The 26,819-nt window shown below is 39.8% G+C and overlaps 2 protein-coding genes and 1 long non-coding RNA gene across 11 annotated transcripts in view; 2 read left to right on the forward strand and 1 right to left on the reverse strand.

Moving 5' to 3' along the window:
* The window catches only part of vav2 (vav 2 guanine nucleotide exchange factor), a 199,361-nt gene extending 190,204 nt beyond the window's left edge, over window positions 1-9,157 (forward strand). For 3 of the 5 annotated variants that reach the window (XM_059994267.1, XM_059994268.1, XM_059994269.1), the window contains exons 25-28: window positions 1,675-1,798; window positions 4,046-4,135; window positions 4,994-5,148; window positions 8,369-9,157. In XM_059994267.1, coding sequence (XP_059850250.1) covers window positions 1,675-1,798; window positions 4,046-4,135; window positions 4,994-5,148; window positions 8,369-8,416 — 417 coding nt within the window. In that variant the 3' untranslated portion in view covers window positions 8,417-9,157. The remainder of the gene's footprint in view (window positions 1-1,674; window positions 1,799-4,045; window positions 4,136-4,993; window positions 5,149-8,368) is intronic. The other 2 variants (XM_059994270.1, XM_059994271.1) reach the window with 2 other exon arrangements.
* On the reverse strand, window positions 11-25,741 carry LOC132407558 (uncharacterized). 3 transcript variants are annotated; one of them, XR_009516504.1, is made up of 4 exons: window positions 25,501-25,741; window positions 16,622-16,818; window positions 5,652-6,020; window positions 11-800 (listed from the first exon to the last, which is right to left on the reverse strand). It is a non-coding gene; the product is annotated as an uncharacterized LOC132407558 (long non-coding RNA). The 3 variants fall into 3 exon arrangements; XR_009516506.1 differs by lacking the exon at window positions 25,501-25,741 and adding an exon at window positions 21,363-24,004; XR_009516505.1 differs by lacking the exon at window positions 16,622-16,818 and having other exon boundaries at window positions 25,501-25,734.
* Window positions 24,140-26,819, forward strand: part of sardh (sarcosine dehydrogenase) — a 94,953-nt gene continuing 92,273 nt past the window's right edge. Inside the window, exon 1 of one of the 3 annotated variants that reach the window (XM_059994265.1) lies at window positions 24,140-24,265. The gene's annotated coding sequence lies outside the window, so the exon portion shown is untranslated. Of the gene's footprint in view, window positions 24,266-24,342; window positions 24,842-25,247; window positions 25,372-26,819 lie in introns of those variants that run through there. The other 2 variants (XM_059994262.1, XM_059994263.1) reach the window with 2 other exon arrangements.

A 26,819-nucleotide genomic window follows, 5' to 3' on the forward strand; every position in this document is an offset into this window, starting at 1 on the left:
GTATGTTCCCTGTCATCTTTCATTCCTGTATTACCCAGACCTTAATGTATAGCCAAACAGCCCATGCTACCAACTTCTCATGTATGCTTCACCGAAATGAACACAGCTGAGCTTCACATTATATCCTGCTACTGCCATTACTTAAGAGTTTTGAATCTTTATTTTCCACATTCAGTTCCATACAGGACTAGATGGTACCTCAAGAGTGACTGATATACGAGTCTTAATGAGCATTTTTTTCTACTATTGGGAAAGGGTTTTGAGGTGCTAATGTAGCTCCAATGGTTCTCAGGTGAAGTTTGGGGTCTCATTGTGTAGGTTAGGGGATGGTTCTGGGATTCCATTGGGAGAGGAGATATGCCAAATTAATAAAATAAAATTGTATCTGTCTTCTCTAAGTGGTAATTGATTGGTACATTTATTACTGAATAGAGCAGTTTTTGAGTAAGGTAAGTATTAAGGGATATGGAGAAAACATATATACAGGTAGTCCCCGAGTTACTAACGTCCGATTTACAGACAACTCGCACTTATGAACAAAGGAAGGAGAACGCTGTGTGCCATTTTAAGTCATTGCTGTTGACACTGTGTTGAGTTTAACTTTGTACTTGGCTTAAATTTGTCTTAGTAAGATTCACCCTGACCCCCCCCCCCCCCCTTCTGGTCAGCTGGTGGCGCAGTGAGATCACGCCAGGCTCGAGAACAGAGGTTCGATCCGGTGACAGACCACTCCCGTGCCAGGTCGATGTTGATCCAGTGACTCCCGTACCATCCGTGCTGGCTTGATGTCGAGCTCGCAACTCGAAAAAAAAAGAAAACACTGTCACCTCCAGTTTAAAATCCCACGCGGAATATTGTGGAGGATCAGATACCCAAACCCAGCACAGCCCCACTTGTCCCATTTAGCCTGTCTCAAGGCAGTGGTCCTTAGGACCCAGCAGACCTCGGGAGCCGGCGCAGGTCAGGACCCGCCGCCCACAGTGTTTCTGTTCCATTGATGGGAAGTGATCGCGATTGAAAATAAAGTGGAAATAATAAAGCGTTTGGAAAGAGTTGAAATGCCATCGGTCATTGGAAAAGCGTTAGGCTACAGTTGGTCAACGATCGGAACAATTTTAAAGGATAACGGATAAAGTGAGAATAATGGAGCACGTGAAAGCTACAATTATTACTAAGCAATGCAGTGGTTTAATTATTGGAATACATATGTTTCTTAAGTGTTTTATGCATAGAAAGGTAAAATATATGCTATTTATTAAGACAAATATTTGACTAACTGATGCTAAATAATACTGGATGTACTTGTTCTGATGTATGTACAAATCTGGCTCCAAGACGGACTCAGGAACGGAGCTTGTACGTAACCCGGGGACTGCCTGTAGTCACTGATCAATGTGATTCCATTGAAACAGGCCAGAAGTGTCAAAGAGCCCATCTCTGTTCTTATCTTGATATAATTCTTCATTAGTTGCCTTTCAATCTGCAACACAGTGGTTTTCTGATTCTCAGTGTGTTCTGTTACCCTGTCATGATTTGGAGATGATGCCAAGCAGAGTAAAGAGCACCAGGGGACCTGAGAAAGGAATTGGGCACTGGGAGAGATAGTGTTACTGTAAGCTGTCCTTGAGGAGGCAGGTTATTGAATACTAAAGCATGCAAATTATCTAATTGCAGGAGCTGGTAGAATATTACCAGACACACTCACTGAAAGAGAGCTTCAAGCAGCTGGATACGGCATTACGCTTTCCATACAAACAACGGGATAAGACTGTTCAGCGTTCAAACTCACGGACACATGGTAACTAGATGATTGGTGGGAAATGAATTAATCTGCCAGTCAGTTCCCTAAAATTATGAAGTGGGGGTAAATAAATTACCTACGAGTTTAAGTAAATGATGGGAGGGAGTGAATTATGTGAGGTATTATGTAAATATAAGAGGGGATAGATATGTAATTTGTTAGGGTAATAAGTGTCACACAAGTATTAGATATCAACAGGGCAGGTAAGGGACAGGGGCATCAATGAGTCAGTGATTTTGAATATTAGATTCAGTACTAATTAAATGAAAACCTACAGTACCTTGGAAAAGTATTTAGCCCCCACAACTATTCGCAGATTCTACAGTCTCATTTTCTAAATTTAAAATATATTTAAAGTAGGATTTTTGAGTTAATCAACAACATTGTGCATCATGTCAAATCAAAAGAAAAAATGCCCAACTATTTACTAAAAATTAAAAGCCAAAATTGAGGCTGAAGAAGTGTTCATTCCCTTTGTAATTATTACACTAACTTTCCTCAGCTGCAATATATTACCTTGCAGACACACCCAATTCGTTGATGTAGAAAATTGGAGGTTCAATTGTTTTCAATAAATTCATAAGAATAAATACCCCCTCTCTCTGTAAGGTCCAACAGTATGGTAGATTTTCAACAGATCAAACCAAAATGAAGGCAAAAGAGCATTCAAGACAAGTCAGGGAAATGATAATAGAGAAGCATAAATCTGGCAAAGGGTACAAGACCATCTCAAAGGCACTGAGCATACCCTGGAGCTCAGTACAGTCTGTCATGAAAAAGTGGAAAAAATATGAAACCATAGCCGCACTGCCTCTTGAACTTAGTTGCCAGAGAAGAATGATACTTGTAAGGGAGACTACTGAGACTCCAACAGTCACTCTGAGTGAGCTGCAGAATTCAGTGGCTTCAACTGAAGATGAATTTCAAGGCTCCACAATCTCTAAGGCCTCGCACAAAAAAGGTATTTATGGAAGAGGAAGAAGCCCTGGCTAAGAAAAAGCATATCCTTGTCCGTAATAACTTTGCAAAGTGTCACTTAAAAGATAACATGAAGATGTGGAAGAAGGGCTTGTGATCGGATGAGACAAAGTGGAACGTTTTGGCCTCAACACTAAGCAGTTTATATGGCATAAGTCATCAGCCAGGTAACACCATCCCAACTGTAAAGTATGGTGAGGTAGTATCGTGCTATGGGGATGCCTTTCAGCAGCAGGGACTGAAAATCTGGTCAGAACTGAGAAGATGAATGCTGCCAAATACAGAGACGTTGGATAAAAACCTGCTAGCTCCTGCCATAAAGGTTAAACTGGGGAGGAATTCAGCAGGACTACAACCCAATGCACACTGCCAGAGCAACCATGGAGTGGCTTTAAATGAAGAAAGTCGAGGTCCTCAAGAGGCCCAGTCAGAGTCCTGACCTTAATTGAACATCTCTGGCAAACCCTCAATATTTCTGTCCACCACCACTCCTCAACTAGGCTGGCACAGCTTGAGCAATTCTGCAGGGAGGAATGTGCTAATCTGCTCCATCGCTTTGTGCAAAGTGAATATACCAGCTGTAATAGCCTTAGATGGTTCAACTAAGAACTAAACAAAAGGGGATGAATACTTCTGAACTACTGACGTCAGTTTTTTTGTTTAGTTTTCAGGTTTTACAACTTTCCTGGGTCTCTACTGTGAGAAAGGAGCATATGATTCACAAATAAAAACTCTGTGAAAGTAATCAAAATCCCTGGTTGTAACGCTCATTCCTGTGAACAAAGGATTGAGGGCTGAGTACTTTTACACGGCACTGTATTTCAATAGAGCGTTGTAATAGTTTTACCCATTTTATGCTACACTTCAGGCAGGCACCAGATGGGCTGAAGGGCTGAAGGGCCTGTTTGTGCTGTAATGCTCTATGACCCTCTTTTTAGCTGGAGCCAGTCCAGGCACCCTAAAGAAGATAGTTTTCTGTCAGAACTCACAAAAGCCTGGTCTTCTCTTTTGTATGAGAAGCTTGTTTCTCTGTTTCTTCATGGAGAGATCAAAGGAGCCTTTGTCTTTCTTCATGGTGAGGCAGTGAATTTGCTGAAGTTCAGTAGCAAACATTGCAGCCAATTTAATCAAATCCAAGTGCTATTTTAGGGAAGGTTTAATTTCTAAAAATTGCTTTAAAATTTTTTTTTGTTCAGGAAGCTGTTATAAATGATTCTTGTTTCTTGTTCATGTACTGACTGATCCTCTCTTTCTAACCTTCTACAGCCTCTTCCTCCTCCTCTTCCCACAACTTTGCTTTCCTTAGTCCTCAGGGCTTCAGTGTTGGCTCTCAGAATTCTACTCCTTTCTGGTCAGGTACAGCTCCCTTTACTAACATCTCTGACTCACTGCCAAAACCCATGAGACAAGCACATGTGTCTGCGTTAAAGTATCACTATCACTGGCAAAGACAGAAACCTTGAGCCAATGTCAGATTAGAGAGGAAAGCTCCCTCTGCACTAACCAAAATTTACTCTTCAGGTTTAACAGCAAATTAGTTCCATGTGTGAGATAAGTTCTCAAGCAATGTCAATATTGCCTGAGCAATAAAGAGATATCCTTTGTAAGGTACTAGTACATAATCTTAAATTATCCAAAAGTACTTTCTGTAGTCACTCTCGCAATAACAAGGAGAGTGCAATTCAGTCAGCAGCATGCTTCTCAAAAAGCGCTTTAATCAGTGACTAATGTGCTGCCATTCTCTTTCTTGGTGAATCTTGGCTGAACTCAACAACAGTAGTTGCCAGGAACAACAAGTTCTTGCATGAAAAAACAAGATCTTGCTCCTTTTCACTGAGGTTGTGTGGGACTACAACCAGAGGTTATGGGTTAAGGGTGAAAGGTGAAATGTTTAAGGGGAGCATGAGGGGAAACTTCTTCACTCAGAGGGTCGTGAGTGTGTGGAACGAGCTTCCAGCATAAGTGATGCGTGCGAGCTTGATTCCAACATTTAAGAGAAGCTTGGATAGGTACATGGATAGTAAGGGTATGGAGGGTTATGGTCTGGGTGCAGTTCAGCATAGGCCAAAGGGCTTGCTTCTGTGCTGTATTTTTCTAAGACTCTACGACAAATAGTTTGAAGATCCCAGTGATGAGGATTGCATTTTGGTTGCTTGCTAGTTTGCCTAGCTCCTTGATAACCTTTGCTGAAGCTTAGTTTGTGTCTCTGGGCAGTGTTCAGTCCTCGACCCATTGGCATGGCAATAGCACGATACAAATTTGCAGCCCGTGACATGCGAGAGCTCTCTCTGCGAGAAGGAGACACAGTGAAGATCTACAGCAAGATTGGAGGTGACCAGGGATGGTGGAAAGGTGAAGCAAATGGCAAGGTAAATGTCAGTGAAACAGGACCTATTCCAGGGTACTAATGGGCCTTCATGTAATTCTCCAAACCATATCCCATTCCCTCCTTACTCCTAATGTATTTTATATCTCATCTTCATTAATGCTCCTCTGCTCACTTTCTAGACTTTAAAAAATTATTTTCTTTCTAAACATTCAAGTGTTTTTCCCCTCCTGTTGTTGACTTGCCATCTCGTTATCATCGGAAATAAGAGCAAATACCTATTTACACCCTATCCTCGTTATATGCGGGGGATACATTCCTCGCAGTCGATGCATAATGTGAATAATTATTTAAATGGAGATAATAGGGATGTGTTCCAGAGGGCTTCCTGAATATGTTTTATCTGTAATTTATTCACATTTTCATACCAATATGACACAAAAGCAGTACCACAACGCAACATTCATATTATATTTCATCAATTTAAGGTAATATTCAACATAATAAATCATAGAAAGTTAACATAGCAGGGTGTACGGTACTCACCGACAGTGGCAGGTGTGTTCGCTCCGGGAGATGAGTGGTTGTTGTGGTGTCGGGATCATATCAAGCACAGCAAGGGGTGAAGGAAGACTCACAGAACTCTTAGAACTGTCGGTAGCAGGAGATGACACCGGTTTGAGTAAATGGTGAGGTTGTTTGTTTGGCAGCTTTTTGTTTTTCAGCATAAATTTGCTTGTAGGGAAGAAGGGTTGATGGCAGGGAACAACTGAAATGCTGACTCTGTTCTAAACTTGGGTGCATGTCCATCGCCATTTGTGCCAAGTGTTCCGACTTCCACCATTCCCTCACCGTTGGTAAACTCCCGGGATTTTCAAAATCGTCTGTTGCTTGCAGCATCTGAGAGATAGTTTGCTGTAAAAAAAAACCTTGAATGTGGATCACACTTTGGTTGAGTGGCTGAATCAGCAATGTTGTTAGGCAGCAGGAAACGCACTGTTGTTAGGATGAATGCTGTCCAAATGTTTAGGATGGTTTGGCACATTGTCAAGCAACAAAAGAACTTTAACGGCAAGATTCTGTTCCTGGCAGTAGTGTCCCAGACCTGATGCCGCACTGTTTATAATTTCCAACTTTTTTTCAAGTGTTAAGGTGGTTCTCTGCCGCTTGGCTAATGGCCCAGGACTTGACATCGGACACTTAGGAGGCATAGTTAAATATTTCAAGCACAAAATCACTGCACCTTAGGTAAAACCAACAAAAGTTTAAGAGCGCAAGATTGCACATCCATACGTTGCTAAAACCAATGTGAGACTGGCAGGAATGAGACTGCGAGGCGTGTGCATGTGACTTGTATTGGTGGGAAAGCAGTGCTCCTCACATAACTGTGAGATTTGGATGCATATAAGGAGACCTTGGTCCAAACCTTCACAACTCAAGCCTTTCTTAATTCCGGCCATGTGTCCCAGTTAACGCCCAGTGAATCTGCAGAAAAATTCCAAGCGGTATGTGGACTGGACTGTGTAGTTCACGGTATGAGGTATTTCTGGTTGTTGTTTTGGGCGATTACAATCGGGGCAGCATGTGGACGATGAACGACACAGACCTGTACTGAATATGTCTGGACTCATTCATTTTTTCTGACATTTGTGTGATTTTTTTTGCCTGTTTGTGGTGGTGGGGGGGGGGGGGGTGTCACAGGTTTGATGTTTTTCTTTGAACGGATTCCATGGTCTTTCTTGCTTCCTGCCTGTGAGAAGACGAATCTCAGGGTTGTGTACGTGCCTGCATATTTGATGATAAATGTACCTTGAATCTTAATTGGCTTTGTTTCATCCCATGATGAACAAACAAAGATATAAAATGCATAGGATAAGCAACAGGAGCTTGTTCCTCCAGCTTGTTTGTACATGTAAAATGCATAGGATAAGCAACAGGAGCTTGTTCCTCCAGCTTGTTTGTACATGTTGCTTTGACCACAGCATCTTCAGTGTACTTTGTACAGCATAGGATAAGTTTGGCATTCTGTGCCTATTGATTCAAAACCAAGGACTGTGCTTACTGTATCATCTTATCTCCATGTAAACAAATCAATTCAAAGTCTCAGCCCTAAAGGCTTTTTTTTCCCTTCATTCTTCCAATAACAATTACTTCACAGCATTGAACTGCCTCTTCCTCATAACCTACATGTTTTTACCAATTTACATATATCCTCTGAAATTTTTCTTTCCACCAGTTTTGGGCCCACAATCTTAAATTCCTCATTTGAAGTAATTTCTGCAAATTCTAAGTAAGTGACACTCGTACAGATACTTGTTGAATCTTGTGTCTCACTTCGTTCCTAACCTTTACTCCATCCACCTCTGTCCTGGTGAGCAGATTGTATTAATTTTGTGTGCCTGCAAAAGCCCTTGAAGACTTAGCAGTTTTTTTTAAATGGAGAAAGCACATTATGTTATTCTTGGGTTCTGAATCATCAATCTTTAGGAGTACTTGTATCTGACTTAATTAAATTCTCTTTCAGTGTTCAGCAATTTCCCATTTTTCTCACACATTTATGTTTCCTTACAATCCGAAATAAGATTGTTCTGTCCACCAAGTTGACACCATCCTGTACTCCCACTTACTTCCATGTAACAAACAAGAGAAAATCAGCAGATGCTGAAAATCCGAGCAACACACACAAAATGCTGGAGGAACTCAGCAGGTCAGGCAGCCCTATGGAAAATAGTACAGTCGACATTTCGGGCTGAAACCCTTCGGGCAGGACTGGACTGGACTTCAATGTAACCCTCTTTTTCTTATACATACCAACATCTCCTCAGCCACTTTTGCAAATTTCAAAAGACTTGCCAGATTATGCTTACCTGCTATCATTGTAGGATGAAACTAACAGTTCCTCCTTAAACACACACACATTAATGCTGAGGGTATGCTCGTAAACACATTCTAATGTAATTGTTCTGATCTTGTCTGATGGTCCTTAGAACTTTACTGCTAATAAAGAAACAAACTTTTTGTTGAAGAGTAAAGAAATAATCAGGGCCCTACAGTCCTTTGACATTGATACATCTGGAGCCCGGGAAGTAATTGGCTCATCCATTTTGTACTTAGTGACACACACAAAATGCTGGAAGAACTCAACAGGCCAGGCAGCATCTAGGAAAAGAGCGAACAGTTGTCATTTCGGGCCAAGATCCTTTTTTTGTGTTTGTATTTAGTGGTTGCATTTTTTGACTTTATTTTTTCTTTCTCAATGACAGATTGGTTGGTTTCCCTCAACATACGTTGATGAGGAAGGAATGCCATGATTGGTGGATGCAATATCGCCCATTCCAGAAGAACACGGCATGCACATCTGATGTCCAAACCCAGAGAGTGCCGATGGCAAAGTTTTTCATGACCCTTACTGCTTTTTCTGTTGATACCTTTCCTAACTTTCAGACTGATGCCAATAGTATCCAATTGTTGTATATAAGTTCCTTTTACAGAAAAAGAACAAATAATTTTCAGTAGTGTGTGCAGAGACATGAGTGTACTTTGTGTGGAAATGTGTGTGCATGTTTGTGTGCATTCCTGGGAGAATGGTTTGCATGTGACATGAGAGCTTTTAGGATGTATGAGGTATTATTGACGTGTGCCTTTTAGTGTGAGAATCCTTTTTAAAATCATTGTACTTATTTTACCAATGCCACAATGTATGTGAATATTTTAAGGGACATTTTTAGGCCGTTGCCAATGTATATATTTGGGTTCATTGTGGGTTGAATGAAATTCTAGTTAAAGTTATCACTGAATTTGTTTAGGAATGAATTGAAAATGTAAATTGGTACAATTTTTTTTGCACTGTTAGCCTAGAGAATGCAGCTGGTTTGGAGAGAAACTGGGATAATCGGATTCCTGGTATGCTGCTTGTACAAACGAACCAGGACATGGATTTCAGTGCAAGTCACTGGAGTCTGGGGCAGAGAAGCTGACTGGACAGAGGTTACAACTCAGACTGTAAATGTAAACTAAACAACAAATAAAAGCAATTGTTTCTTTTAACTTTCCATTTTTCTTGTGATGTGTGTCATGGCACGATCCAGCATTTAAAACCATAACACTTGAGTTCTAGTCAAAAGTGAGGTAAGTTACAAAAGTCAGTTTATGACAAAGACAAGAAATTCTGCAGATGCTGGAAATCCAAAACACACACAAAATGCTTGAGGAACTCAGCAGGTCAGGCAGCATCCATGGAAAGGAATAACAGTCGACGTTGCAGGACTGAGAAGGAAGGGGGAAGATATTTGAATAAAAAGGTGGGGGGGAGGGGAAGGAAGATGGCTAGAAGGTGAAGCTAGATGGGTGGGGAAGGTCAAGGGGTGGAGAGGAGAGTGGACCATAGGAGAAAGCAACCCAGGAGGAAGTGATAGGCAGGTGAGAAGAAGTGGAAGGTCAGAGTGGGGAATGGAAGAAGGGGTGGGGAGGGGGAGAAATTTGTTCACTGGAAGGAGAAAGCAATATTTATGCCGTCAGGTTGGCAAGTACCCAAACAGAATACAAGTTTTTGCTCCTGCACCCTGAGGGTGGCCTCATCCTAGCACAAGATCATTGGAGAGTCAGTTTGTGTTCATGGAATCTTACAGCAATACAGCATGTATAGAGGCCCTTTGGCCCAACAAGTCAATGCCAGCCTGGTTGCCACCCAGCTATTTACAATTTCCTACGTTTGGCCCATATTCCTCCAAGATTCGTCCCTCCAGGAAACTACCCAACCACTTTTTAATTGATACTGTTGTACCTGTCTCAACCACTTCTTCTGACAACTTGTTCCATAATACCCACCACTCTGTGTGAAAAATGTATTCCTCAAGTCTGTTTTACATCTTTCCCTTTTCACCCTAAATCTATGTTCCCTAGTTTTGGACTTCCTACCTTGAGGAACAGACTGTTATCATCCACCTTATCAATGTCACTCATAATTTTAAACATTTATATAAGGCCAGCTATCAGTTTCCTACGTTCCAAGGAATAAGGAGTAATCCTGGCCAACCTCTCCCTGTAACTTGGGCCTTTCAATCCTAGCAATACCTGCACAAACCTTCTCTACATTTTTCCAGTATAACCATATCTTTTCTATAATAGGGCAACCAAAACTATATCAAGTATTTCAACTGCAACCTCATTAATGACTGCAACAGAATGCCTCACATCTTAGGGATGGTTCTAGAGACTGAAAAATTTCTTTCTTTCTTTATCTTTTTATTAATATTGTAATATGGACAGAATACAGATGATATATTGATAAAGAAATTACCAACATACACATTCCATTACATATGAAAAAAAAACATACATAATAGTTACAATATAAATGAGTTTACCAAGACATAAGCCATAAGATATATGTATGGACATAGTAAATCTAAATATTTTCTAAATTATTTTCTAAATTATTTTCTAAATTATTTTCTAAATTATTTTCTAAATTATTTTCTAAATTAATTTCTAAATCTAAATTATCTAAAAATTTCTAATGTCACTTTGATCTTAAGAAGGGAGGGAGATTAGCAAAAGGAAGGAAGTTATATGTTGGTTAGCCTGACTTCAGTGGTTAGTATGATTTTAGAGCCCAGTATCAAAGATGAGGTGTCAGGATATTTGGAAGTACATGATAAAATAAGTCGAAGACAGGCAGAATAGGTAGTTAGTGAATGTTGTTTATTTGGATTTTCAGAAAACTTTTGAGAAGGGGCTGCACATGAGGCTGCTAAACAATACAGGAACCCATGGTATTTACAGGAAAGGAATTGGCGTCCTAGAAGGTTGGCTGACTGGCTAAAGGCAAAGAGTGGGAATCCAGGGGACCTTTTCTGGTTGACTGTTGGTGATTGTTGTCGCTACTTAGGGGTCGTGCTGGATCTGATACTTTTTACGTTATATGTTAATGATCTGGATGATGGTTTTGTGGACAAGTTCATGGAGAAGGAATAGGCAGTATTGAAGCAGGGAGTCTGCAGAAGGACTTGAAGAGATTGTGTGAAGGAATAAAGCTGTGGCAGATGAAATACAGAGTGCTGAAGTTTATAGACATGCACTTCAATAATTTGATAGAAGAAATAAAGGAATATATTCTAAGCAGAGTGAATTCAGAACCTGGTGGTACAAAGGGACTTGGGAGTCCTACTGCAGGATTTCCTAAAGGTTAACTTGCAGGTTGAGTTGGTAGTAAGGAAGGCAAATGTAAATTACCCTTCATTTCAAAAGGACTAGAATGGAAAAGCAAGGGTAATAGAGAGGCTTCCAAAGACATTGGTCAAACCATGTTTAGAGTATTGTGAGCAATTTTCAGCCCCATATCTAGAGAAGGAAGTGCTAGCATTGGAGGGTCAAGAGGAGATTTATGGGAATAATCCCAGGGAGGAAAGGGTTAACATATGAGGAGAGTTTAATGGTTCTGGGCCTGTAGTCACCGAAAAATAGGATTAGGGAAGATCTCATTGAAATCTGCAGAATATTGAAAGGCTATGATACAGTGGATATGGAGGGAATGTTTACATTCCAGGAGGAGACAGCCTTGGAATAAAAGGACATCCCTTCAGAACAGAGGAATTTGTTTTAGTCAGAGTGTGGTCAATCTGTGGAATGCATTGACATGGATTGCTGTGCAAGGCCAAGTCATTGGGCATACTTAAAGCAAAGGTTAATAGTTTACTGACTAAAAAGCTTCTTTTCCATCACTATCTTAAACCTAATAGGGTTCTGGTCACTAGAGCCAAGTGCTCACTATTGTCATTTCAGATACTTGCCCTGCTTTAAGAGGAAGTTCTCTTGAGAAGGGCCCTCTATATATTGACTCGGGAAGGTTTCTTAGACACATTGTCCAAATTCTACCCTATTCAGACCCTTAACACTCTGGGTGGCCCAATTTATACCAGGGAGATTAAAATCTCCCACTAACCTATCCCTATTACAACCCTGTGTGCATCTCACACCTGAAAGATGTCTACTTTGGGACACAGCTGTCAATCTTGTCCTCCTCTCAGTCATGTTTCTGTTATGGTTATAACATCTCAGCACCCAAAGCCAACCCACACTCCTGCGTTCATTTGCCCTATCTGTGTTAAGCCCCATGCATGCAGTTTCACTGAGTATGCTTTCCCCTCTCAATACTATGCCTATGTTTGATTACTTAACTTGCTCTCTTGGTTAATGAAAGTCACATTTCATAATTCAATGATGACGAGACACTATTCGAGAAGGAACCTTGCAAGGCCACCACACCCAACCCATTCAAAAAGTTTTACAAAACGGAATAATCCTATTTATTGCATCAGAAGTTTTCTTCTTTATCAGCCCTTAACTACCTCGAAGGTATATCCTTCTTTATCGCTATTTCTCTTTGATCAATAACAATAAGCTTCCCATTCTTTTTCTCTCATACCTATAATCTTACTAACATTCTCAGCTTGTGAGGCAAGCTCAGGCCATGCCCTACTAGTGGCTACAGCTCACACCCATGGCTCAGACACATTAAAAAACCTCAACCTACTGCAATGTTAAAAATCATCATCCCCACAATTATGTTATACCCAATCTCATGACTTACCCCTAAAAAAATGACTATGAACCACCTCTATCACTCACAGCCTTATCACATTCACTAGCTTACACTGATTCAAATGAAACATGGAAATTGGCTGAGATTTTTCCAACTTTCACTTAGGAGTTGAACCCCTATCATCCCCACTACTTCTATTAACTTGCTGACTCCTCCCACTACATTAAGACCCCATAAAGCTATCATACGCTTTCATGTTTAAAAACATCATTCATGAAAGTAACTTTATACAAACAGAATTTTTGACCTCACGACAGTTAAGGCCCAAACTAGGATTAGATACCCTACTATGCTACAGCTACTACAGCTGACAGATGTATGTGTTGGGGAGCACTTCGGGTCCAGTGATCACAATAGCATTAGCTTCAATATAATTATGGAGAAGGACAGGACTGGACCTAGAGTTGAGATTTTTGATTGGAGAAAGGCTAACTTTGAGGGGATGCGAAGGGATTTAGAGAGAGTGGATTGGGTCAAGTTGTTTTATGGGAAGGATGTAATAGAGAAATGGAGGTCATTTAAGGGTGAAATTATGAGGGTACAGAATCTTTATGTTCCTGTTAGGGTGAAAGGAAAGGTTAAAGGTTTGAGAGCACCATGGTTTTCAAGGGATATTAGAAATTTGGTTCAGAAAAAGAGGGATGTCTACAATAGATATAGGCAGCATGTAAAGGAATTGCTCGAGGAATATAAAGAATGTAAAAGGAATCTTAAGAAAGAGATTAGAAAAGCTAAAAGAAGATACGAGGTTGGTTTGGCAAATAAGGTGAAAGTAAATCCGAAAGGTTTCTACAGTTATATTAAAAGCAAGAGGATAGTGAGGGATAAAATTGGCCCCTTAGAGAATCAGAGTGGTCAGCTATGTGTGGAACCGAAGGAGATGGGAGAGATTTTGAATGATTTCTTCTCTTCGGTATTCACTAAGGAGAAGGATATTGAATTGTCTAAGGTGTGGGAAACAAGTAAGGAAGTTATGGAACCTATGACAATTAAAGAGGTGGGAGGTACTGGCGCTTTTAAGAAATTTAAAAGTGGATAAATCTCCTGACAAGTCCTGACAGGATATTCCCCAGGACCTTGAGGGAAGTTTGTGTAGAAATAGCAGGAGCTCTGACGGAGATCTTTAATATGTCATTAGAAACGGGGATTGTGCCGGAGGATTGGCGTATTGCTCATGTGGTTCCATTGTTTAAAAAGGGTTCTAGAAGGAAGCCTAGCAATTATAGACCTGTCAGTTTGACATCAGTGGTGGGTAAATTAATGGAAAGTATTCTTAGAGATAGTATTTATAATTATCTGGATAGACGGGATCTGATTAGAAGTAGCCAGCATGGATTTGTGTGTGGAAGGTCATGTTTGACAAACCTTATTGAATTTTTTGAAGAAGTTACGAGGAATGTTGACGAGGGTAAGGCAGTGGATGTAGTCTATATGGACTTCAGCAAAGCCTTTGACAAAGTTCCACATGGAAGGTTAGTTAAGAAGGTTCAGTCGTTAGGTATTAATGCTGGAGTAATAAAATGGATTCAACAGTGGCTAGATGGGAGATGCCAGAGAGTAGTGGTGGATAATTGTTTATTGGGATGGAGGCCGGTGACTAGCGGGGTGCCTCAGGGATCTGTTTTGGGCCCAATGTTGTTTGTAAAATACATAAATGATCTGGATGATGGGGTGGTAAATTGGATTAGTAAGTATGCCGATGATACTAAGGTAGAAGGTGTTGTGGATAATGAGGTGGATTTTCAAAGATTGCAGGGAGATTTATGCCGGTTAGAAGAATGGGCTGAACGTTGGCAGATGGAGTTTAATGCTGAGAAGTGTGAGGTTCTACATTTTGGCAGGAATAATCCAAATAGAACATACAGAATAAATGGTAGGGCATTGAGGAATGCAGAGGAACAGAGAGATCTAGGAATAACTGTGCATAGTTCCCTGAAGGTGGAGTCTCATGTAGATATGGTGGTGAAGAAGGCTTTTGTAACGCTGGCCTTTATAAATCAAAACATTGAGTATAGAAGTTGGGATGTAATGTTAAAATTGTACAAGGCACTGGTAAGGCCAAATTTGGAATATTGTGTGCAGTTCTGGTCACCGAATTATAGGAAAGATATCAATAAATTAGAGAGAGTGCAGAGACGATTTACTAGGATGTTACCTGGGTTTCAGCAATTAAGTTACAGAGAAAGGTTGAACAAGTTAGGTCTCTATTCATTGGAGCGTGGAAGGTTGAGGGGGGATTTGATCGAGGTATTTAAAATTTTGAGAGGGATAGATAGAGTTGACGTGAACAGGCTGTTTCCATTGAGAGTAGGGGAGATTCAAACTAGAGGACATGATTTGAGAGTTAGGGGGCAGAAGTTTAAGGGAAACACGAGGGGGTATTTCTTTACTCAAAGAGTGATAGCTGTGTGGAATGAGCTTCCTGTAGAAGTAGTAGAGGCCAGTTCAGTTGTGTCATTTAAGGTAAAATTGGATAGGTATATGGACAGGAAAGGAGTGGAGGGTTATGGGCTGAGTGCGGGTAGGTGGGACTAGGTGAGATTAAGGGTTCGGCACGGACTAGGAGGGCCAAGATGGCCTGTTTCCGTGCTGTGATTGTTATATGGTTATGCTTAACCATAAACATTGTTATAAACAAACTTACCTTAACACACCGCCTGAATACAAGCGCTAGCTTAAAATCCAAAGGACTTGGCGGTGCTCCAAACCCACCTAGAGGAGCCTGTTCTATAACTGATAATCCGCGTTTAACCTCACCACTTCTTGCCCTTTCTGCCTATATACCGCCGTCGTCAGCTCATCCTATGAAGGCATAACAGTAAGTATAATGACTTTTACCCTCAATACGTCAGGTCGAGGTGTAGCGAATGAAGTGGAAAGAAATGGGCTACATTCTCTTTCTACAGCACACAAACAGAAGCATGAAAAACTTCTTAAAGGTGGACTTAGCAGTAAGTAAACTTTAGAACATTATACTGAAACCGGCTCTGGAGCGCGCACCCTCCGCCCGTCACTCCGTCACCAATGGTGAGACTCTTGGTAGTGTGGATGATCAAAGGGATCTTGGGGTACTCAGACCATAGGACATTCAAAGCCGCTGAGCAGGTTGACTGTGGTCAAGAAAGCATACAGAGCATTGGCCTTCAACAACTGTGGGATTGAGTTTAGGAGCCAAGAGGTAATGTTCCAGCTCAACCCCACTTGGAGTACTGTGCTCAGTTTTGGTCATCCTGCTACAGGAAGGATGTGGAAGCCATAGAAAGGGTGTAGAGGAGATTTACAAGAATGTTGTCTGAATTGGGGAGCATGCCTTATGAGAATAGGTTGAGTGAACTAATCCTCTTCTCTTTGGAGCGACAGAGGATGAGAGGTGACCTGATAGAGGTGTATAAGATGATGAGAGGCATTGATTGTGTGCATAGTCGGGCTTTTTCCCTAGGGCTGAAATGGCTAGCACGAGAGGGCAGTTTTAAGGTGCTTGGAAGTAGGTACAGGGGAGATGTCAGGGTTAAGTTTTTTTTTTATGCAGAGAGTGGTGAGTGCATGGAATGGGACGCTGATGATGATGGTGGTGGAGGTGGACATGACAGGGTCTTTTAAGAGACTCCCGGATAGGTACATGGAGCTTAAAAATAGAGGGTTATGGGTAACCCTAGGTAATTTCTAAAGTACACATTCAGCACAGCATTGTGGGCCAAGGGGCTTGTACTGTGCTGCAGGTTTTCTATTTTTCTATCTATTTCTAATCAGATCTTGTCGATCCAAATGCTGGAATACCTAGAATAACCTATCACTGATGTAAGGCTCACTGGAATGTATTTAGTTCCCTTGTTCTTCATTCTTAGTAACATTATAAATTTAGCCACCCTCCAGCCTTCTGGAGCTTCACCCATGACAAAAATGATGCAAGTACCTCAGGAAGGATCTCCACCATTTCTTTCCCAGCTTCCCATAAGGTCAGAGGGTGCACTTGGTCAGGCCCTAGGGATTTATCCACAGTGTACTTTCAGACAGCCAGTACTTCCTCTTTGGTAACTCGTGTGTCGCCCAAGGCATCACAACTTATTCATCTCAATTCCTCCTCTTCCATGATCTTCAGCACAGTACAATCTGATGAGAAATGTTCATTAAAAATCTGATCCTTAAAGTTTTCAATGACCACTAATTGACATGAACATTTGTCTATTGTCTTCCCATGTAGTTCCAATTGTACACAGTGCCTCACAAAAAATGATTGGTTTTGATGGTCTTACGTATCTGTTGGACTCACTTTCAAGGACTCTACAACTTGTTCTCATTATTATTTATTTACTATTAATTGCTGTTTTTTTAAAAAATATTTATTTATTAAATTTTAGAAAATTACAAGAATAAATATGATAAAATAGTAAGAAAAATAATGTTAACCCTCCCCCCCTTAACCCTTGTCTAAAGAAAGAAAAAAAAGAAAGAAGAGAAAGATTGCCTGGATATTGGAGGATCCCCACATGCTCCATGGAGTTCAAAATAATTTAAATATTTATTTTTTCTTTCCCCAATTACTTTATAATTTTATCTTCAAAGGACCTATGTATTTAATCCTATCTTTTGTAAGTATGGGAACCAAATTTTCAAAAATATATCATATTCATTTCTTAGAATGTATGTAATTTTTTCAAGTGGAATACAACTATGGATTTCATTATTCCAATGATCCATAGTTAAATATAAATCAGATTTCCAAGTAACTGTGATAACTTTTTTGGCTACCGCCAATGCAATTTTTATAAATTTTTTCTGATACTTATTCAATTTAAGTTTCGGAATTGTCCCTTCAATGTCTCCTAATAAAAATAATACTTGACTATGTGGGAGTTGTACTCCAGTAATTTGTTCCAATAAAAGTCTTAAATTTATCCAAAATGGTTGAATTTTAAAACAAGACCAAGTAGAATGTAAAAAAGTACCAATTTCTTGATTACATCGAAAACATTGGTCAGACATATTTGAATTTAATCTATTTATTTTCTGTGGTGTTATATATAATTGATGTAAAAAATTATATTGTATTAATCCAAGTCAAACATTTATTGTATTTCTCAAACTATCAGAATATAATCTTGACCAATTTTTTCCATCAATTTCAACATTCAAATCAGATTCCCATTTTTGTCTTGATTTATGAATTCCTGATTTAATTGTCTGTTTTTGAATCAAATTATACATACAAGATGTAAATTTTTTAATTTTTCCTTTCTGAATTAATATTTCTATTTCACTAGGTTTTGGCATCAACATTGTTTGACCCAGCTTTTCTCATAAATAAGCTTTTCATTGAAAATAACAAAAAAAGAGTATTGTTTGAGATTTTATATTTATTTTTTAATTGATCAAACGACATCAATATACCTCCTTCAAAACAATCACCTATATATTTAATCCCCTTTTGGAACCAATTATGTAAAAGTTTATTATCCATTGTAAAAGGAATAAGCCTATTTTGAATTAAAGTTCTTTTTGCTAATAAAGATTTCTTTATCTCATCGTCCATATTTACCTTATTCCATAAATCAATCAAGTGTCTTAATATAGGAGATTCTTTTTTTTCCCGTATCCATTTGGATTCCCATTTATATAAAATCTTCTGGTATGTTTTCTTCTATCTTATCTAATTCTATTCCAATCCATGCCGATTTTTCTTCATCAAAAAAGGACGCAATAAATCTAAGTTGATTTGCTTTATAATAATTCTTAAAATTTGGAAGTTGTAACCCTCCTAAATCAAATTTACATGTCAATTTTTCCAATGATATTCTTGACATCTTTCCTTTCCAAAGAAATTTCCTTACATATTTATTCAGTTCTTGAAAAAAACTTCTGAGGTAATTGTATTGGTAAAGTTTGAAATAAATATTGCAATCTAGGAAATATTCATTTTTACAGCATTAACTCTACCTATTAATGTTATCAGTAACATCATCCATTTATCAAGATCCTCTTTTTTTTCTTAATAATGGCAAATAAGTTTGTTTATATAATTTTTTTTAAACACCATTATCAACTCTAATACCCAAATATTTTATCCCATTTATTGACCATCGAAATTGAGTTACTAATCGGCATTGATTATAATTTCCTTTGGTAAGGGGTAAAATTTCACGTTTATCCCAATTTACTTTATACCCTGATACTTTCCTGTAATTTTCCAATCTAAAAGATAATCTTTGCAAAGATTGCAATGGGTTTGGGTTTGTTAAATCAAAACATCATCAGCAAATAAATTAATCTTATATTCTTCTTGATTAACTCTAAAGCCCCCAATGTCTGAATCTGTTCTAATTAATTTAGCTAATGGTTCTATTGCCAATACAAATAAAGCAGGTGATAATGGGCAGCCTTGTCTAGTTAGCCTTGTCTAGTTGACCTCGTTAAGCAAAGTGGTGTTGAAATCTGACCATTTGTAACTACTTTAGCTTGAGGATTAGTATTTAAAGTTTTAATCCATTGTATAAAAGATGTTCCTGACTCATATTTTTCCAATACCTTAAATAAAAAATCCCATTCCAATCTACCAAATGCTTTTTCTGCATCCAGAGCAACTGCCACACTCATTTCCTCTTTTTTTGTGCCAAATGAATTATACTAAGTAACCGGGTTATATTATCCATTGATTGTTTTTAATAAAACCTGTTTGATCCATATGTATTAATTTTGGTAAATATTTAGATATTCTATTAGATAAAATTTTTACTAATATTTTATAATCTGTATTCAACAAAGAAATAGGCCTATATGATGTTGGTTTTAAAGGATCTCTATCTTTTTTTGGCAATACTGTTATGATCGTTGTTAAAAAAGATTGTGGGAGTTTATGCATTCTTTCCACTTGGTATATTAATTCCATAAAAGGAGGAATTAATAAATCTTTAATTTTTTTTTTACAAAATTCAGGAGGAAAACCATCTTCTCCTGGGGATTTATTACTTTGAAGTGATCCTAAAGCTTCAACCTCTTTTAGTGTAAGGGGCATATCTAATCCTTTGTTCTTCCAAATTTAATTTTGGAAGGGTCATTTGTGATAAACTTATCTATCTCTGCAATCTTATTTTGTGATTCCGATTGATATAGTTCAGCATAAATTTTTTTTAAAGTTTCATTAATTTCTAAAGGTTTATGTAACCTTATTTACACTTGTTCTAATTGCATTTATTGTTTTAGAAGCCTGTTCTGTTTTCAACTGCCAAGCAAGAATTTTATGTGATCTTTCACCTAATTTGTAATATTTTTGTTTAGTTCTCATAATTACTTTTTCTGTACGATATGTCTGGAGTTTATGATATTGTAGTTTTTTTATTAAGTTATCTTCGTTTTTCTTCTGTCATATATCTTTGAGATTCTTTTTCTAACTCTATGATATCTTTTTCCAATTGATCTATTTCTGCTGTGAATTCCTTCTTAATTTTAGATGTATAACTTAACTTATAATCTGACCCCTTAAATATGCTTTCATCGCTTCCCATAATACAATTTTATCCTCAACTGAATGTAAATTTGTTTCCAAAAAAAATTGAATTAGTTTTTTCATAAAATCAAAAAAATCTTGACGTTTTAATAAAATTGAATTAAATCTCCATTTGTAGATCGATTCCTCCTTATCCATCATTATCATTGTCATTATCAATGATCTGACAATATTCTTGCTTTATATTCCACACTTTTCACTCTATTTTGAATATTTTTAATAAAAAAATCAATCCTTGAGTAAGTTTTATGTCTATTTGAATAAAATGAATAATCCCTTTCTCTTGGATTAATTTTTCTCCATATATCAATCAGGTTTAAATCTTTCATTAATGATAAAGTTAGTTTTATTACTTTTGATTTTGTAGCAACTTTAGTTGCAAAACAAAAATTAAAATCTCCACCTATTAATATTTTATCATGTGCATCAGCCAAGTTAAAAAAAACTTCTTGTATGAATTTTGCATCATTTTCATTTGGTGCATAAATGTTCATAAAAGTCCATAATTCTGAAAAAATTTGACAATGTATAATCACATATCTCCCCACAGAATCAATTATTACATTGTATTTTAATTGGTAAAGATTAACCAAAATTGCAACTCCTCTCGATTTTGAATTACATGAAGCTGCAATGACATTTCCAACCCAATCTCTAATTTCTTGTGTTCCGTTTCTGTTAAATGTGTTTCTTGTAAAAAAAAAGCTGCATCTCCTTTCATTTTCTTAATATATGTTAAAACTCTCTTTTCACAGGTCCATTAATTCCATTAATTTATTTAATTTTTAAAGTTTTAATGTTAATCATTCATAATACCTTGGGAACTCTTTAAAATTCTCCATGTTGCTATGAGTCTCTCCCCATCCATCCAGGCAAAAAAGAAAAATAGAAGATAACTAATATAAGAAAAAAAACAAAATACCCCCCCACTAATGTTGTGAATAAAAAGAACACAACATTACCCCTCCCCCCATTTTATGGGTCATGGCAATCGCCATGATTGTACACGTGAAACTCAGTCATCGATCAGGAGCTCCTCCAGCTCCCCCGCAAAAAAAAAAGAATATTAGTGAAGAAAAAAAAATAATTAATGTATCTACTCCCAATTAATACTCCCTGACTTTTTTTTATATAAATGTCCGTCAAGTCCAACCTTGTTTCAGTTTTCATCATTAGTCCATTTCATTTCTACAATTCTTTCCTCCTCTTCGTGGACATCAGGTAATTCTTGTACAAATTTCTCCGCTTTCTGGTAGTCAGCGAAAAATCTTCTTTCTTCGTTATCCAGGAAAATTATCAATTTTGCTGGGTAGCTCAATAAAAATTTATAGCCTTTTTCCCATAAAGATTTTTTCACTGGATTAAATTCCTTCCGCCTCTTCAGAAGATCGTAACTTATGTCTGGATAAAAAAAAACTCTTTTCCCTTCTATTATCAATGGCCCATTTCTCTTTTTAGCACCTTGAGTAGCTGCCTTCAAGATCATTTCTTTATCTTGGTACCTTAAGCATTTTATCAAAATTGATCTTGGATTTTGATCTTGTTGAAGTCTTGGTCTTAAAGCTCTGTGTGCTCTTTCAATTTCAATTACTTGGCTTCCTTCTTTCATTTCCAAAATTTTCGGAATACATTCTTAAGAATCTTAAAAGACCAACAATTTTGATATTATTTCGTCTACTAGAGTTTTCAAGCGCATCTATTTTTTCTAACATCCGTTTTCTTTCTGTTGTCCAGGCAAGATTATTGTCTGCTATCTTATCTATTCTTTCAGTGTTTTCTTCAACTTTTACTTCCATCTCTTTAACATTATTATCCATCTTCTTTTGTTTTTCCACCACATTATCGAGTGTATTCTGCATTTTTCTTATATCTATTCTTATAGCTTTTAATTCATTCGTCATATATCAGGATATCTTTTATGTCTCCTTTAATCTCCTCCTTTTCCTCTTCTTCTTCCTCTGAATTTCCCAAAGAGTCTGATTCTACTTCCGATTCACTTCCAGTCGTAGTTGGGATTTGTAGTTTTGTTAATATCTGTTCATGTATACTTTCACACGTGTTGTTCTTGCCGTTTCTTCTTAGAGACCGCCGACATTGCTGCAACTTCCTGTCCCACATCATCAGGAGTGCCATGCACTTCGCCGGGAGGAGATCCAACTTGAGTTCGAGGCTTCGCCGAGACGGCTAGCCCTTTTCCCCCGCCGATTTGCGCAGTCTTCGAAGTAGTAGCTTTCTTCTGTTTCGGTTCAGGAGCCATATCAAAAGATAATCCTGAATGACTTATAAATAGTTTCTAGTAGGTATTTGTTAACTCTTCTTCATTTAAACCTTATTTCATTACTTTTTCGAGGGAACTGGATTCCCAACTTCTCTATCCTACGTCATCACGTGATGCCCCCAATATTTTTTTTTGTTTTTGCACAGTTTGCCATCTTTTGCACATTGGTTTCTTGTCAGTCATTGTGTGTAGTTTTTCATTGATTCTATGATATTTCTTTGCTCCACTGTGGATGCCTGCAAGAAAATGAGTTTCAGGGTAGTATTTGGTGACATATACATACTTGGATAATAAAGTTTGATCTGTTGAAGTTGATTTGTGAACAAGTCTTATTTCCAGAAGGCTGATACTCATTTAAATCAATTTGCTATACATAATTTCATAACTCCATCTTAAACGTCAACCGTGCATTTAGTTGAATCACAAGATAGGTTTGTCGAAGCAAATCTCTTCAAATTTGAGCTATCAATTTTCATTATTGCACCGATCATACAGGTTTTCTCTCAGGCTTTAGTGAAAAAGTATATACTATATACAAATAAGTAAAAAAGTTCAAAGTTCGTATCAAATTAGGAAACTTGAGACTCATTTTCTTGCAGGCATTTACAGAGAAAATAGAGTAGAATTTTATGAAAAATTATACCTAAGCAAAGACTGACAACCAGCCAATGTGCAAAAGGCAGATGGTGCAAATAAAAATAATGAGAACACGAGTTGTACAGAGTCCTTGAAATTGAGCCTGTAGGTTTTGAATAAGCTCAGAATACTGACGAATTAAGTTATCTATGCTGGTTCCGGAGCCTGATAGTTGTAGAGTAATAACAGTGCCTAAACATGTCATATGGGATGTAAGGCTTCTATGCATCCAGCCCGGCAGTAGTTGCAAGAAGAGGCATAGCCTAGATGGTGGGCGCTCTGTTTTCTCATCGCTCCCCTGTAGGTACTCAATGGTAGGTGATTGGGCTTTGTCTCTGTTGTACAGTACTAGAAAGTATCCACCAGTGTCTGTAACCATCTCTGTTCCTGGGCCTTGATGTTTCCATACTGGTTAGAACACTCTCTGCTGTGCATCCACAGAAGAACACACCGTGTTCACCGCGCACTGAGTTCGTATTCAGATTTTGGCATCTATCACATGTGCGTCAAGACATGGAGTGAAATGAGTCATTTGTGCTAACGACCAGCAGACCTATGCTGTGGGCAGCCTGCAAGTATTGTCACACATTCCAGCACCAACATAGCATACCCACAATGTTCCACAGCACAAGCAAAAAACAATAAGCATTTTGTATAAGCATTGGCTATTATTAAATTGAAAATATATTTAGCCATATTAGTCCTGATGAAGGGTCTCGGCCCGAAACGTCGACAGTACTTCTCCCTATAGATGCTGCCTGGCCTGCTGTGTTCCACCAGCATTTTGTGTGCTGTTTTAGCCATATTTGGATTCTTGGTTGATGGGATTAATTTGATTCAGTATAGATATTATTCTAATATTTTGGCCTACTTACATAAGCAATACTGGAAAGAACTGCATTTATCCCCCCCCCCAAAAAAAAGCAAGCCCAGCCAGGAACATCCAGAGAATTAAAACATTCGATGGGAGTGGCCGAACTTTGAGGTAGAAAGCAATATTATTCAGATACTGAAAACGTGTCTCGGGAACAAGATTCAGTAGATCAAGCGACGGTCGTGGAGAGATAAACAGAATCATCAACTAAGGTGGCGGCTCGCGTTCGGATTGTGGTTGCAATAGCCGATACGCAGTCAGGAAAGAGGTACTGTACTGGGGCTTCTAGAACACCAACGGGATCAGAGGCACGGGCTAGAAGATGCAAGTCCCCCGAAAGGGCGGGTTTTACTCCATTAACTTCCCAGATCCCGTTTCCAATTCCAGTCAAATCTCAATCCTGGGACGTGACAGCCAGCTGTTTAGAACAACTTTTAATTCGGCATTTAACACTACTCCGTCCGTGCTTTGCGGTGGTTGTTCGTCTTGCCCGACGGTGACAGAAAACCTGCGCGGGAGAGATCTTTAGGTGGAAAAGCCATTGCACTGGGGCAGTCCCGGTCCAGTGGTTCGGTGCAAACTGCAGTCTTCCTCGGTGGCGGTGGATGTCCATGACGTCCCGTCATGTCTTGTCTTGCCCTTCGCTCCTCGGACCGCCTTCCTGGCCGCCCGGTCTGCGCTCGGAGCCGACTTCGCACGCTGGTTCAGACATCTTCCCGGGCTGGAAAACCGCCGGCTACCCTCACCTGCTTTAGTCCGCCTGTGGGAGCGGACTACAGGCTGCTGCGTGCAAACAGCTACTTGGAGCCACAAATGAGAGCCGAGTGTCCGGTGGGGACCAAAGGTGAGTGGGCTGCCCCGGAATGGACACAAACCCTTTTACCAGAGCTGCTACCCCTCCCTGGACACCCTATACACGCTCGCGTTTAGGTTCTATCTTCTGACTGATTTTATTTTAGTTTGCGGCTTTCCGTCGTTGTACGTTCGACTTTAGCTTAATTTCAGTGGCGTTGTTTGTTTTTAGTGCGTGCGATTGAAAGCTTGACGTGGCGTTAAAACGAAGACTGTCAGTGTTGGCTCGTTTTCAGCGCGAGTGTTCACCAATGCCACCTTTGGGAAGTGAGAACGGGTGTAACCCCTCGGGAAGGCATTGCGTGGAGTGCGGGTTGAGTAACCTCCGGATGGGGCTGACCCTTGCGATTTACGTTGTAAAGGTCCAAAGGTCCCCCCCCCCCACCCCCACCCCCACCCCCACCCCCACCCCCACCCCCGGACACTCAGCCAGCGCGACCCCCTCCCTGCCCGGGTCCAGCTGCGTTCAGTCGCTGACGCGTACGGGGCGGGGGTTAGGTCCCGGTGCTGGTTGGAAAGCAGGTGAGGAGAGGGTAGACGGGAGAGAGGAGGGAACGGGACCGGACCGCTGTGGCGCCTCGCAGGGACGGATGACACTGGGTGTGGGAGAGGGTGCGACGCTGCGATCGGGCTTCTGGGCTATAGACTCACTTTACTCCAGAATGCAGTTGCTTTCTTCCATTGTTTGCATGATATGTGTGTTTTCTCTCTCCACGTTGGCTGTCCGGCTATTTTTTTTTAAAAAAGTTGTTCCGTGTTTCACACAAAATGTTGGAGGAACTCAGCAGGACAGGCAGCATCTATGGGAAAAATAAGGTACAGTCGGCGTTTCGGGCCGAGACCCTTCGGCAGGACTGGAGAAAAAGATGTGAGGGGAGTAAATGGGCGGGGAGAGGGGAGGGCGAAATCTCCTGCTGAAGGGTCTCTTCCCGAAACGTTTCGAAATGTACTTTTCCATAGACGCTGCCCGACCTTCCTCCGGCATTTTGTGTGAGTTGCTTTGGATTTCCAGCCGATTTTCTCTCGTTTCTTTCGAGTTTCTTGCCTGTGAGCAGTCGAACTTCAAGCTTCTATAATTTATACCTAATTTGAGACTCTTCGTCCCCGTTGAGAATGGTAGTGGGGACCGGACCCTGCATAATTCACCCCCTCCCGCTCGGATGCAGCCTTGCTAGTTCAGGAACCGCGCCATCACATACTCTCTGGTTCCTGATACAGACGTTCTCTCCCACCTCAAATCTCAGGGTTTCTGAGACCGACACTCCTCCCCTCGATCTTCTGACCCATTCCTGCACCTTACTGCCGTTCACCCCATCCTTCAATCACACTCCCGATCTCCCTCTCCACCATCTCCCTCTCACCACCCCAACCCTCGATCTCCATAGCCCCTGCGTATCTTCCTCTAGCCCCCTCAATCTTCCTACCCTGCCGATCTCCCTAACCCCTCTCAATTTTCCTCACCCCCTTCTACTTCCACCATCTTCATTCGTGTCTCTCCATCCCACTCCTCATTCTAACACCCCCTGCAGATCTCCCTCCCACCCCCCCCCCCATCTGCCTAGCTTTCCATAGAACACTACAGCACAGTACAGGCCCTTCAGCCCTCCATGTTGTGCCGACCCATATAATCCTTTAAAAAAGTACTAAACCCACACTACCCCATAACCCTCCATTTTTCTTTCATCCATGTGCCTGTCCAAGAGGCTCTTAAATCCCCTTAATGTTTTAGCCTCCACCACCATCCCTGGCAAGTCATTCCAGGCACTCACAACCCTCTGTGTAAAAAAAAACTTACCCCTGATGTCTCCCCTAAACTTCTCTCCCTTAATTTTGTACATATGCCCTCTGGTGTTTGCTATTGTTGCCCTGGGAATCAGGTACTGACTATCCACCCTATCTATGCCTCTCATAATCTTATAGACCTCTATCAAGTCCCCTCTCATTCTTCTACGCTCCAAAGAGAAAAGTCC

This window comes from Hypanus sabinus, chromosome 18 (assembly GCF_030144855.1).
Source record: "Hypanus sabinus isolate sHypSab1 chromosome 18, sHypSab1.hap1, whole genome shotgun sequence".
Taxonomy (NCBI): Eukaryota; Metazoa; Chordata; class Chondrichthyes; order Myliobatiformes; family Dasyatidae; genus Hypanus; species Hypanus sabinus.